At 39.6% G+C, this 14,806-nt stretch overlaps 1 protein-coding gene across 3 annotated transcripts in view; it reads right to left on the bottom strand.

The window, feature by feature from the left end:
- NALCN (sodium leak channel, non-selective) overlaps window positions 1–14,806 on the bottom strand; it is a gene marked incomplete at its 3' end in the record, with an annotated part of 278,612 nt that overhangs the window by 96,708 nt on the left and 167,098 nt on the right. For all 3 annotated transcript variants that reach the window (XM_082675905.1, XM_082675903.1, XM_082675904.1), the window contains one exon: window positions 8,143–8,217. In XM_082675905.1, coding sequence (XP_082532031.1) covers window positions 8,143–8,217 — 75 coding nt within the window. The remainder of the gene's footprint in view (window positions 1–8,142; window positions 8,218–14,806) is intronic.

The following is a 14,806-nucleotide window of genomic DNA, read 5'->3' as shown; positions in this document are numbered from 1 at the left end:
GTTTAACTCCAAAATTCCAGTTGGCTGCTCACCATTTTTGCATTGACTTCTAGATTTCTAGGCTGCTGTCTTTTTTTTTTTTCTTTTTCTTTTTAAAATTGAGGTATAGGTGATTTATAATATTATGTAAGTTTCCATATATAACACAGTGATTCACAAGTTTTACAGGTTATACTCCATTTTTATAGGTATTATAAAATATTGGCCATATTCCCTGTGCTGTACAACGTATCCCTATAGCTTATTTATTTTATACACGGTAGTCTGTACCCCCATCTTATCTGTCCCTCCCCACTCTAGGCTGTTTTCTTATGCTGATAATTGATATCCTCAAATTTTTAGCTTCTGTTGTGACCTATTAGCTTGAACCCTGATCTGAATAGTTCTCAGTCTTAGCTACTTCATCTCTTTAAACAGATCTTATTGTTGTTTATGTCTTAATGTGGCATAAGAATTTATTTTTTAAAAGAAGCCTAACAATGAAGCTCTATCAGAAATAGCAGATCAAGTGCTATATAAGATGAGTTTTGAGATTTCACTTATGTTAAATTATGGGTAATAATATGTAAACTGACAACTAAAGAGTCATCTCTGACCAAAAGATTGAGAGAGTGGCTTCAAGTGCAGTTGGGTTACATCAAAGGCTTTGAGTAAAATGCTGCACATTCCAACTCAGCCACTGATGATTTATAGCTTCTTTGGGGTATTGATCCTTGGCCCCTGGGCAGCTGAGTTTTTCCCGGAGCAGCAGAAATCCTAGTGTTGGATGCCTCCAGCTGCATGTGATTCCCAGCTGTTGTACAAATGTCACTCTCTGTGCAAACCGCAATGGGGAAAAAAACGGTTGGGTAGCACTGTAGTAAATGATGTTACTACATAGCTATAAAAATTAAGAATCAGTCCGTAACCAGGTGGTCTGTCTAGAAACTTAGAGCATGAGAAGTCTGAGAGGAAAAGGTTAACAGTTCGTCTTTACTTTCTTAGCTGTCATCACTCCTCACCCTTCTGCAACCCAGCTTCTGCACCATCAGAATCCCTAAGCCTGCTCTCACCACCTTACCAATATGGTGACCAATTTTTTATCAAAATTAAAAAAAAAAAACTGTGGTCAGAAACGCATAACATCACATTTATCATTTTAGTCATTTTTAAGGGTACAGTTCAGTAGCGTTAAGTACATCCATATTGTTGTGCAAAAGGTCTCAAACCTTTTCATCTTTTAAAACTAAAACTCTATAGCCATTGAACAACAACTCCTCTTTGCCCCTCTCAACCCTCACTCTATTTTCTGTTTCTATGAATTTGATTACGTTAGATACCTCATATAAATGGAATCATACAGCATTTATCATTTTGTCACTGGCTTATTTCACTGAGCATAATGTCCTCAAGGTTCATCCATGTTGTTGCATGTCAGAATGAATAATATTCTACTTTATGTATATACCACATTCTCTTTAGTCATTCATCTGTCAATGGACATTTTGGTCGCTTCCACCTCTTGGCTATTGTGAGTAACGCTGCAATGAGATCCTACTTTCAATTCTTTTGGATATATACCCAGAAGTGGTATTGCTGGATCATTTTTATTTTTAATTTTTTGAGGAACCTCATGCTGTTTTCCATAGCGGCTGCACCATTTTACACCACCAACAAGTGCACAAGTCTTCCAATTTCTCCATATCCTCTCCAAGCCATGAACACAGAGTGTCTTTTCATTTATTTGTGTCTTCTGTAATTTCTTTCAGCAATGTTTTGTAGTTTTCAGGGCAGAAATCTTACACTTCCTTGGTTATTTTTTTCCTAAGTATTTTATTTTTTCTGATGCTATTGTAATTAGGATTGTTTGCTATGGTGACCACCTTTGACCTCTCTGAAGTCTTTTGAGATTGTGAACCACAGCCTTGTTCTTGATGACACACACGTTCTACTCTTTCCTCCTACCTCTTGGGCTTCTCATTCCCATTTCGGGCTCTTTCTCATTGTCTCACTGGATTCATTTGCTGTTCCTCAGGGAACCATTCTTCCCTTGGTAAACTCATGATTCTAAAGGCTTAACTTACCACCTGCATGTTAATTTTTGCTTCTCTCCAATATCTGTCTCAGCCCTGATACTCTGCCTAAGTTTTAACCCTTACATCTATCCACAGACATTGTCTCATAGATATTTCCCAGGCATCTCATGGAAAATATGACCCCCCCACTCCCCAAAATAAAAAAACCAACCCCAAAATTCTTCCTTCTTCTGCATCCTCTGCCTTGGCACATCTGGGGCAATCTAAAAACCTGGGTGATGCTCTTGTCTCCAACCTTTGCTCATCTTACATTCAACGGGTAAGATGTAAGATCCTACCCTCTGCATTCCCTCTTCTGTACGTCACCACTCCTTCACGTTCCCTCATCTCTATTTCCTTTAGTTGAGACTGCAATCACCATCTGCTTCAGGGATTGGCTCTCCTATCTTCAGCCTAGGTGCCCTTCAATTCATTCTCTGAACTGAAGAATGTAGGGGAAAAAAGAATGAAATTTTGCCATCTGCAGCAACAAGGATAGACTTGGAGGATATTACGCTAAGTGAAATAAGTCAGACAAAGAAAGACAAACAATGCATGGTATCACTTATATGTGGAATCTAAAAACTACAGCAAACTAGTGAATATAACAAAAAAGAAGCAGACTCACAGACATAGAGAACAAACCAGTGGTTACCAATGAGGAGAGGGAAGGGGGAAGGGCAATTTAGGGGTAAAGGATTAAGAGGTACAAACTATTATCTAAAAAATGAAAAAGATACAAGGATATATTGTACAACATGGGGAATATAGCCAATATTTTATAATAACTATAAATGGAGTATAACCTTTAAAAACTGTGAATCACTATATTGTACACCTATAACTTATAATATTGTACAGTAACTAAACTTTGATTAAAAAAAAAATAGAACATAGGGGAGATTATGTCGCTCTTGGCTTAAATGCCCACAGGGTAATATCTAGTGGCTTAGCACTGCTCATGTCATTTCCTCTGCTGGTCCCTGCTTGTTTGTCCAGCTCACCATTTTCTCCCTTGCTCTATACTTGAGTCACAGTGAACTCCTAGTGGCCTCCAAAAAGCCACCAAGCTTTTTCTTGCCTAAAGAAAAAGTTTGCTGTTCTCTTGGTCTCAAGCATGCTTCTTTACACTGCCTTCTTCTAACTTCCTTCACCTAGATGGGAATTACAGATTTTAGTCTGTGCCACACTTGGGAGAAAACATATCTAATTTCATCATCTGTTATGTGTGTCTCCTTTGTGCTCCACAGTTTGTAGTATCTGTTTAGTTGTCACTTTCTGCCACCAGTTCATAAGCTATTTGAAGGCAGGAACAATATCTTGCTCATCATTATGTCTGGTGCCCCTAACACAACATCTGAAGTACAGTAGACGGGCATTCAGACCCCAGGATTACAAAAATGGGGAGATCTAGTAAAAGGAATACCTCAAGTGACATTAGCCTGATGCCATTACGTATTTGAATCACACAACCCTCCTTCTCCACACCCCACACTGATTCCCAGCTCACTGAGCTATATTCTGATTACAATTTGACCTCCAATCTACACATCCACAGGGAGAGAAGCTGCTGATCCAAAAATGCAAGCATCTCAACCAACCCATTTTCCAGACACTCGCCTTAGAATGAATGAATGAACTGATTCTCTGAGCAGGTTGTGTGTCACCTGCATTGGGGTGAGAAAGCCCTTATTCTCCCAACTTAAGCACTTTACAAATTATATGAAATTGGGCGAGAAATTTATCTCCCTGAATGTTAGTTTCTGTGTCTTTAACATTTAGAATTAAATTCAGTAATTGCATATGAAGTGCCTGGCACCAGGTAGTTTTCAATAGGGAATATTTATTATTGTAACAGTTGCATCCTTCTTTCATGTTACATTCATTTGAGTTCACTCCTGTGCGATGGAAAAAGTACTAAGAAGACTGAAGGCTCGACTCAGATCAGGAGATGGCAAACAGTGCTTAGCTGAGTGGCTAGTCTGTCCCCTTGCTGTTGCCCTAAATCCAGAATGACTTCAATACAGGAGACAAGACAGAGATGAAAATGAAAGCCCCCAGGTAAGGCTACGGAGAAACATTAACCCAGAGCTCATATTTTTTTTTTTTTTTGGAGCTCATATTTTTAAAAGGACTAAGAGTTTTGTTGTTTTGTTAAAATCATAATCAACAAGAGAGAGAAGTCTCTTTACATGTCCATCCCTCACTATGCATTGGACATCACAGAAGACCAAACATTATCAAATTTGAACCAGACAAGACTCAAATGGGACTTAATACAGAGCTGGGGTAACAGTTTTAATTGCAGAGCTTTGAACTTAATCTACACAGACTATCTCTACTTCCCTTTTCAATGATTCTTTTCCCTGAGGCTTCTCTATGGGTCTTTTTTTTCCCTCATAGTTTAATGAATCTTCTACTGCTTAAAAGAAAACCCTTTATATCTGTCTTGCACTGAATTTGCAAAAATCATTAAAGCTGCAAGAATTCTCTTCCTTTTCAAAGTTTGCAAAACTCCACCTACATTCTCCAGTGTCTTTGCTGCATCACAGAGCATGAAGGTCATTGTCTCCTACTGCTGTTTAGAGGACAGCAGTAGGTCAAGGGGGTTTTTAGCCTCTATATGAACTGACCTGGCTTCTCGGCAGCCAAATTATACATTTACAGACAATCTCATTTCTAGTCAATTTTCTGATCTTATGTGAAAACCCATTATATATCTCTATTTCTATCTCTATCTATCTCCAGTTCCTCTATTGGGTTTTGGTGATGCTGAAAGAGAATCACGGTCTCTATTTAATTAGATACGGGGTCACATAAATTATGGCAGCTAGGAAATGATTGCTACTGCTATATTGCTGGTAGGAAAGCAATAGATGAATTTTATGTGAATGCATAATTGGCATGTTTTTTCAGAGCATTATTTATTTTGAAGAGTGACAAAGGAAAAGCTACATTAGTGGCTCTAAAGGCAAAACACTGGTGATGGCATGGAGACAGGTGGCCTGGGAATTAGCATTTACATCAGAACCTACCCAAAGTCATCCCCAAGGAGCCCTTTAATTATTGCCCTCTGAGTCCTCTCTTTAAAAAAGTTTCTATCAAAATGCCTTTATTAAGCAATAAATAATTCAACGTTGCTTCTTTTTCCTTAAAGAAAAGCATATATGAAGAGCCTTCAGAGCATTAGCATTAGGGAAGCAGTGCTGCTGCCTAGAATTCACAAATTTCCAGCTAAAAGTATTTAAGTAGGCATTTTAGTAGGGTAAATGCACAATTCCCTTTAGGTTTCCTGAAGTGTTAAAGAAGGCTGCTGGTCCCACAGTTTCTCCTGAAGAGCCCCACGGGTTAGCATCCCTGGCTGGAAACCACTGTCTTAAAGGGCAAGGAGGCAACTTCAGAAAATAATGGGGAAACAATAAGTAGCATGTTCCTACTTAAGAAGGATACAGTTCCAGCACCATTGATCCTGCAGACTGTGCTTGCCTCAGGGAGCTTCTTCACAAAAGCTCTGGTGCATGGAGCAATCTGATGTAGCATTCGGTCACATTTCTCCCCCTTTATCATTGGCTTAGATTAATAATCTGTGCTCTTTCCTTTAATTTCATCTCTTGGATGTTTTCCTCGTTCACTTCTTCACTTCTTTCTCTTCTCCCATTCTAGTTTCTTCACTGTACCATTCAGCTTTCTACCATTGTCTCCTATCCCATCCACCTCCAGGGACATAATCCCTCTCCCAAGCATGAGAACCGACTTTTTCTAATAGCCCCCGTTCAGTGTTTCATATTTAATGTCTCCATTTTAGAGATGGCTCACACGGTTTCTATTACTCTTGAAAAATGTCTATGCGCCAACATGTATATTTTAACACAATTGTTTTTACCACAATCATAATAAAGTACATTAAGTCTCTAGAGACCTCTCTAAAATGTCAATATGCTGCAAGCACCTTATGTCTGTGTCTAAGGAGGGTCATTGCTCCAGAAGGTCCCTGAGGGAAAAGGTGCTTTGGCCAGTGTCTGCCATCATGTGGAGTGAATGGTAAGCATCTCAGCTCTTAGCTTCTGCCAAAGTCCTAACTCCAGTGTCTCTAATTAGATCATCTGCCTTTTGGATAGTTTTAATGATTGGGTAGCTTAATTCACCTCCATTCCTCAAGAAACTGCCTGTCACATCAATGGTTATTTCATGAATATAATGACGTCTCTGTCACCTAAGATATCATTATTTATCAACAAGTAACTAACAGTCTTATGAATGAGCCTCCACAATGGCATGACTCATGTCTGGCATTTATATAGCTTTAATGTGACTCAATATAGCATAGAGGCTGAGTCTGGGCTTTTGGTCCAAATTGCCTGGGTTCAAATCCTAACTCTGCCACTTATTAGCAGTGAGACCTTAGGCAAGTTACTTCTCCGTGCCTTAGTTTCCTCACCTGTAAGATGAAGCTATTAACAATACTTGCATCACATGGTTGCTGTGAAATTTAAATAAATGAAAATACAAAGTAGCTGGCACTGAGCCAGTGCTCACACAAACGTGACTGTAGCTCTAAGAACCTACAGACTAGTTAGTGGAAAGGGTCAAAGACTGAAAAACAAGTTTAAACTGAATAAAGACAGACTTTGGAATACAGAGTGCTTTCTGGAACTTGAAACATTAAGAAAATCAACCATTTTTTCACATTTTCCCCATCCTCTTCTCTGGGAATAATAAAAATAGAGTAAAATCATTTAAATCCTGAAATAAATACCAGATTTGTAAAGCAAGGACTAAGGTGGTTATACAGCAAGAGATATTTATTGGTTGTGTCTAATTATATGGTTGGTCAATTTCAATTCTGAATTCACTAATTACATATTTCTTCTACAACTAGAAACCATGGGAAGTATTTGCATCAATGGCATAAAGAACTTCCCAACCCTCATTTGAAGAACCTACCACTGTTGCCACAAATTGAAAAGATCTGGAAGAAATCATGCCCACCACACTCAGATAACTATTTGCCTGTGTAGCCCCAGGACAGGGAAGAATTTAAATCCTTCCTTGATATGCTCGCAGTGGGCATCTTTATATCAAATATGTTTGTTTCTTTTTTCCTTATTGACTGCCCTTGGTTAAAAGCATAGGCTTTGGAAATAAACAAGAGTAAAACAATGAAATGCTTAAAGGGATTTTCAGATATATAAATAACAACAAAAATTTAAATAGGTTATGTCTTTGTTTTTTTAAAAATAGACAACTCTATCCAACTTGAAAATTCTGAATGTGTAGGGCCTTCCTAAAATTCCAGATAGGATCTTCACTGGGATATTAATAATTCCAACTATTGCAGTGCTGGGGAGGGTAAGCCAAGAATATTTATCCAGGCTCCCCCCTTTTATAAATTCTGCTTCTCAAAGGGTCTCTTTTCTTTGACAGAGTCAAATATTCAAGCCAAGTATCTTCCATGGAACAAAAACTATGAGAATAGCTAATCACACCTGTAATCCTTCTGCCAACATCAATAACATAATCTTCACACATTTACATTTACATTTTTGGAACATGATTATCAATGCCATAACACCCAATCTATTTTCATACACAACTGGGCACACAGTTGATCAATTATTCTATCCCATTTCTTATAACCACTTTGGGCACCCAGACTAAATTCTCTTTTAATGTCTAGTGGTCAGGCAAGTTTATGCTTAATATTTTTATGATGATGATCAAGAGTATTACATGTAATTATGCCAAATGGCAATCTGGCCCTGAGGCATTTCATTTCCAAACTATCTTCATTTAATGGCAGAAGGAGAATCTAAATTCAGTTTACTGTACTATGTCCATCTTAATTTTACTCAAAATAATGATATAAAAATATTCCTAGGATAATCATAGGGCAATAAAAATTTCCTTTGTTGATATTAGAGAAGGTTAAACTTAGAAGAAAATTATTTGCCAACTCAGATTGTCTTAATTTATTAAAATCTATCTTTTTTTACTTTGAACCTTGAACTGCTTTAATACTACCTGTAAGCACATGTTTTGCCCTTATTTTTTTAATGCCGATTTAAAGAATCCCCCATACATTACTTACTTGTTTAAGCTTCTTTAGATCTTCATCAAGTTCTAAGTTGTCCAAAATAACAGCGACAAACAAACTCAGGAGGATCTATAAAATGGTTAAATAGCAATGAAAAAACCCACACGCCATAAGTATCAAAATATCATATATATGATATAGAATATCTACCTAAAATATACACTTATATAGAATGCATTAAACATGAGTTGTGAATCACTGCATAGGTATTTTAAGATACTTATAGCAAAGACATTAAAGGAACTGCATCTGTTAACTGAAATAAACAATATAAAATATTAATTTGCTTTATAAAACTGATTTAAAATGAAAATTAAGAAACCTTTAAAAAAATAACTCAACAATCTTACTTCTAAGACTGTATTCAAAGAAAATAACCTGAAGTACTAATGAAAACCTTTATGTACAAAAGTGCTTGAGAGATTATTTGTAATAATGAAATACTGGAAATAACATCTAACCTTATGTAAATAGCTAATACAGTTATAGAGATCTCTATTGTAAAATTCATGCAGCCATTACAAATCCATTGTGGTAACTAGTCTCCAACATTGTGAGTCACTGGTGTTCACAGTCTTGTGTATCCCCTTACACATTGAATATGGCTGGTCTGTATAACCAATAGGTTACGGAAAGGATTGTGTGTGACTTATGAGGCTAGGTAGTAAAAGTCATTGTGGCTTTCACCTCGCTCCCCCTTGGATCACACACTCTGCTGGAAGCCAGGTGCCGTGTCCTATGGCCAGGTGCCGTGTCCCTATGGAGAGGCCCATGTGGCAATGAGCTGAGGCCTCCTGCCACAGCCATGTGACTGACCCATCTCAGAAGTGGATCCTTCAGCCCTAGTAAAGCCTTCAGGTGACTGAAGCCCCAGCTAACATCTTGACTGCAAACTCATGGGACACTCTGAACTACAGAAACACCCAGCTAAGCCCGTCTCAGATTCCAGACCTGCAGAATCCACGTGAGATAATAGATGTTTATTGTTGTAAGCTCTTAAGTTGTTCATAATTTGTTCTATAGCAATAGATAACTAATACACTCATGAATTTTAACAGTAGAAAAAATGCTTACAATATTAAATGAGAGTATATATGGTAGAAGTGCAAGTATGTACAAAAAGAAATAGCGAAAATGCTAGGAGGAGGTACTTTAGAAATGTTAACGGTGCCTGTCTTTGTGAAAAAAATGGACTCCCCCTCCCTTTTTTTTGTATTTCACTATATTTTCCCAAATTAAAAAAAGGCATATACTTCATTTGGAATGGGTAAATACGGTAAAAGAAAGAAAACGAAAAAGTAGAATTTTAAAAATATTTTAATTTCTAGTCCCTTTTCAACTTTGAATTCTCTAAAGTACCACATTCATTTGATAATCTTTTTCATTCTTAATATATATTCTTCCTTTTAATTTCCCTCTTGGCAAATTATTCCCATTTGTTACTATTAGACTGTTAAGCACAAAGGTAAGAAAATCGAGGCAATTTAGTCATGACTCTTAAGCACCAGAGAGATTATTATACAGAAGTTAACAGCTAGCTGTTTTCCAAGTTTAATGAGCATATAACAAGGGGAAAAAAAAGCCTCAACTACTATGGAGTTTTGACAACGTTTGGCTCAGGACAATTGCCAGCACTCTTCCTGTGAATAGCCACAGCCTTTGGGATCCTGCCAGAACTTAAAGAGGATACAGAATGGTCTAGAACATAGATTTTTTTTCTTTTGTTTAATTCTTTTTAAATTGAAGCATAGTTGATTTACAGTGTTGTGTTAATTTCTGCTGTACAGCAAAGTAATACACACACACACATATATATACATATATATATATATACTTTTTTATATACTTTCCCATTATGGTTTATTACAGGATATTGAATATAGTTCCCTGTATTATAGGAACAACAGAAGGACCTTGTTGTTTATGAATTCTGTATATAATAGTCTGCATCTGCTGACCCCAAACTCCCAATCCATCCCTCCCGCATACCTCCTCCCCCTTGGCAACCACATGTCTATTCTCTATTAGACCACAGATTTTTTACTGATGTCACCACGTCCACCATACTGTGCACATCTGGGCACAGATATATTCAGGCTTACTCTAAACCAGACATTATTCTATACAGGACATTTCATAGTTCACTCCAAGTCTAGCCCTTGTCCTGTGACCTTGAGGTTGACCTTGACGTTATCATCAAAAGTCCTCTCAGTACTCCCTTCTCCTGCTTCCTCTCCCAGACTCAGAGTGGCCACCTGAAGGGCTCCGCTGTGAATCTGAGCTGTCTCACACCACTTCTGTCTCTCCTGGGCACTGGAAGCAGCCCTGGCTGTGTGTCCTAACCTAACAGCCTTTCCTATCTCCCCAGGGAAAGGGCCAACACAAATCTAAAAAGAAAAAAATAATTTCCCTGATTAAAAAAGGGAAAGCCACAGTTCCCCTCCCTTTGCTTAGTGCATTTCCTTGAAAACGTATGCTTATAAATTCTGTCCCTTTGAGATGTATACAGATCTTTTTAAAAGCTAAATAAGTCTCATCATTTTACAACCCAGGAAGAGTGCCCTGTCTCCCCTTCTCCATGGGATGTTGGGACTATAACTTAGCCACCTGGACCCATGTTGCAAAACTACCTATTTATCATGGAGATATGAAAAGTTTTATTTTCCTTCAGGTAAAGGCAATTAGCTGTCACAGAGGGCCGTCTCAGTTACCAGGTGAATTTAGGGGGAACTGTATTTAACTAATGATGCCGTCGAGTCTTCTTGCCTAAGGACTACTTGTTTTCATCCTGAGAGAATGGATGTGTTGTGGGGATGTGTATCAAAGGGTGACACGGCTTTCTGTCTCTGCGATCACTTTGCTGGGCTGTCTGCGATGCCCATCACAGTCTGGTTTAGTGCTATTCGATAATAAAACTGTTTTCTTTCTTGTCTACCTTGGTGGAGGTTTTCTGGATTGTCAGGAGATTTTATTTTTAATTATTTTCCCAACACCAGACAGATGGCAGGCTACTTAACCACAGCAAGGTTATGCTATTCGATTAAATTGGACTCTGTCGCTGTGTCAGATACTGCCTGGTCAGGAACATAAATGCGATACTGTGCTCACCGCTACGAAGTTCACAATCGAATTAAGCAGACGTGGGTTGGCAGCCTGGTGCAAAAGAGCAATGTGGTTGGAGACCTTGGCCGGCAAATAGGCTCTGACAGTCACCAGCCGCGTGGCAACCACTAGCCCACTGTGAATTTCAGTGCTCTCATTTGTAAAATACAATGGCTATAATAATAATAGCTTGACAAATTGCAGCTATAGAATTTTTTCATTTAATCCTCCCGCAAGAACCCTGGGGTGTGGTATAGCCTATATGAAAATACACAGACGTAAACTTAGATATGCGACACTAAAACAGTTTTCTTCATATTTTTACATATCAGTTGAATGTAGTCCATAAGCCCTCCATTTGTGTTGATGGCTGAAAACCGAATCTTGCTACATGAATCCAATTTTGTCCTTTAAAACTTAAGTTACATTTGAATAAATGCTCCTTTTCTTTGTAGGTCTGGTTTAAAGTCAAAGATGTGATGGTCATTGGCCTCTGGTCCACTGTGGCCATGTGACTGGTCCTCTGTCCCCCATCAGGGGCAGTGATGGCGCTTATTTAGGGGACGCTGGGCTTTCTCTCTGCTGAATTGGTCACCACCTCAGTTCCTGCAGCTCCTGCTAAGATCTCTGGTTCTCAGTGACACCCCTTGTTTTAGTTTCCTAGGGCTGCTGCAACAAATTGCACTAGCTTTGTGACTTAAAACAACAGGGGGCATTCTATGACAGTTCTGGAGGCTAGAAGTCCAAACTCGAGCTGTCGGCAGGATCACACTCCCTCCAGAGGCTCTAGGGGAGGATCCTTTCTTGCCTCTTCCAGCATCTCGTGGCCCCAGGCATTGCCTGGCTTGCAGCAGCCTCGCTCCACAATCTCTGTCTCTGTCTTTTCCTCATACTCCCTGCATCTTGTCCTCACCCTTCTCTTATAAGGACACTTGTTATTGGACTTGAGGCTTAACTGGATAATCCAGATTAATCTCATCTCAAGATCCTTAATTTCATTGCATCTGAAATGACCATTTTCCCAAATAAGGTCACATTCACAAGCCTGGGAGTTAGGACATGGATATACTTTTGTGGAGCACCCATTCAACCCCCTCTACTCTCTACCTGGTCTCTAATTTGGGCCCTTGTTCTAGCAGTAGTGTTCTTCCTACTCAGAGGCTTTCAACTCTCAAGGAAGTTTGGAAGTTCTGCCATTCCAGGTGGAGGCTAAGGGAGACTGGTTTTTTGGGGGGGGATCTTTCAGACTCTCTCTACCTAGACCTCTCAGGCAGCTACACAGCTCTCTGTGGGCTGCCCCTCGTCCGTGTCGGCCCCTAGCAAGGCTCTCTCCCCATCAAGTTCAGACAAGAAGTGGTTGCAGGTCTTGGTTGTCAACACACCAACGATGGTGTGACGTGCCACCATTGTCGAAACGCACCGCCTCCCTGTCTCTCTCTGGGCCCTTCTGCCTCCCTCATGCTTCATCCCCAGAAAACGTTCTTATTTCCCCTCAGAAAGCAGGGATGTGAAGGAAAATGGGAGCAGGGGCTTGGAGCAGGGGCACACGTGTGTGAAGACTGACAACCAGAAACTAAACTCAACCAGGGTATCCCAGGTTCGGTCCTGTGACACCTGAGCACTCCAACTTCTCAGAGCTGAGCTGGGCCGATGTGTCTGGGTGCCTCTTCTGAACGCTGCTCATCTAAGATCATGAGGGGCTGGTCATGAGTCCAGCCAGGTGCTACCAGGATAGCAAGATACCAAGGAGAAGGAGGTTTCTGGCAGGAAGGGAACTGTGAGAAAGTCTTTCCAGGTGGCATGAGGGAAGACAGGGCCTTGGGAGTATGGGGCTAACTAGGGACCTGGTGAGCAGGTGAGTATGGCCAGAGCATGGGTGCCTGGAAGGAGGCTGGGGGAGCCTGAGAGGTAGGCCTGGGGGCTGGCAGTTTGCCCAAATGCCACCAAGGGAGCTCGGGAGGTGTGAGAGGGAGGTTGCAATAATCACAGAATGATGGAGTTCTTTTCTTCTCTGGTAAAATTTTCCTTTCAGATGTTCTGGTTTTTTATGCAGGTAATGCAGTTATTTTAAGCTGGCTCATTGAAATAGTAATGGGATCCTGTTAAGTGCAGTTTGACAAAAGTTATTAAATATGTAATGTTTTGTTACCTTAATTTAAAAAACAGTACATTTTATACCTCCTTTTTGGAGGAAAGAGGAAAAAGCTACCCTCAGGGCAGAAGGACAGAGAAATAGATGGGGGATTCTAGCTGCACATTCTCTTTTTCATGGAGATAAGAGTTTGATTTTCATGGTAGAGAGAAGGCAAGACTCAAAAAGGAAACACTTTGGCTTTGCTGAAGGGGCTTTGCAGGTAGAAAGCCCCTCGCTAACAGCGTTGAGACAAGCTCTTGGGGAGGGTTTTGGTAACAAATTTAAGCACAATATATGGGAAAGTTTAAAGTTTGCTTTAAACTTCATTAAACCTAGGTTCATTCACTATCTGAATGTTCAGCACTTCCTGTTTAGTTAACATGAAGACGTGATGGCAAAAACAGAAACCGTATTTAAAAATGTGTGTGGAGTTCGAGTTTCCTTGAAACTCTGTGTGGACACGGACGTTTATGGATCCTTGTCACCGTGTTCCTGACGAGTAGGGCCCTGTGCTAAAGTGAGGACTTGGCACTGGGGGTCTGGCTTTGATGTTTCTCTGGAGTGGAAATAGAAGATGCTGGGGAGGCTAGGTCTGCAGCTGATTGCCAGGAGGTGAGAATTACTTTGTAGTTTTTTTCTCAGACTCTAATAAGTTGGCAATAACCACCGTGACAAAGAAACAGAAGTGAAGGGAAGGTGGCAGCTTGGTTTCCATCATATTTAATTTACACTGTCAGTGAGACATTATTTTCCTACAAACCAGTGCTGTGCGGACTTGGACTTGAGCTCGCAGGCTGACTTGGGTGTCAGCCATTTCTCCCCCCATCCTCCATATTAATGGGAGTGGGGGACAGATCCTAATTCTGAAAGCAAGAACTATTCCTCAATCCTCTCAGTGTTGCTTTTTGTTGTTGCTGTTGTTTGTTCTGTTTTTATAGAAAGCTGAGGTAATGCTCGTTAACCTGAACCCATTACGTTGACGTCTGAGTCTTATTTTCAGCCAATGTCTGCCTACTACCAGTACCATCCGTACTGTGCCAAAAGGCTTTTCATAGCCATTAAATGAGGTTCACAGTTTTATATTAAATGCTACTGATATAACAAAAGGATTTTTACAGGGCTTTGTCACATTGAATCACAAGAGCTTCATCCTTTGCATGAAACCCTTTTACCTTTATGCTTTGCTGGTTCTAAATTACACAGTCAACCTGTTGTGTGCATTGTTTATCTTTCATAATTTATATAATATTTTAAATTTATAATGGGGCATGGAATTCTAAATCACTATTTTTTCGTAAAGATGTAATTTCAGGGGAAAAATGGCTGATGATATAGCCTTTCATTTCCTCTTGAGCTTTGTCAAATGAAGCACACATATACTCTCAACACAGCGGTATTTAGTATGTGCAATGCTTTAAAACA

The sequence above is a fragment of the Grampus griseus genome (assembly GCF_964374135.1).
Source record: "Grampus griseus genome assembly, chromosome: 18".
NCBI lineage: Eukaryota > Metazoa > Chordata > Mammalia > Artiodactyla > Delphinidae > Grampus > Grampus griseus.
This window is presented reverse-complemented; position numbering and strand designations above follow the sequence as displayed.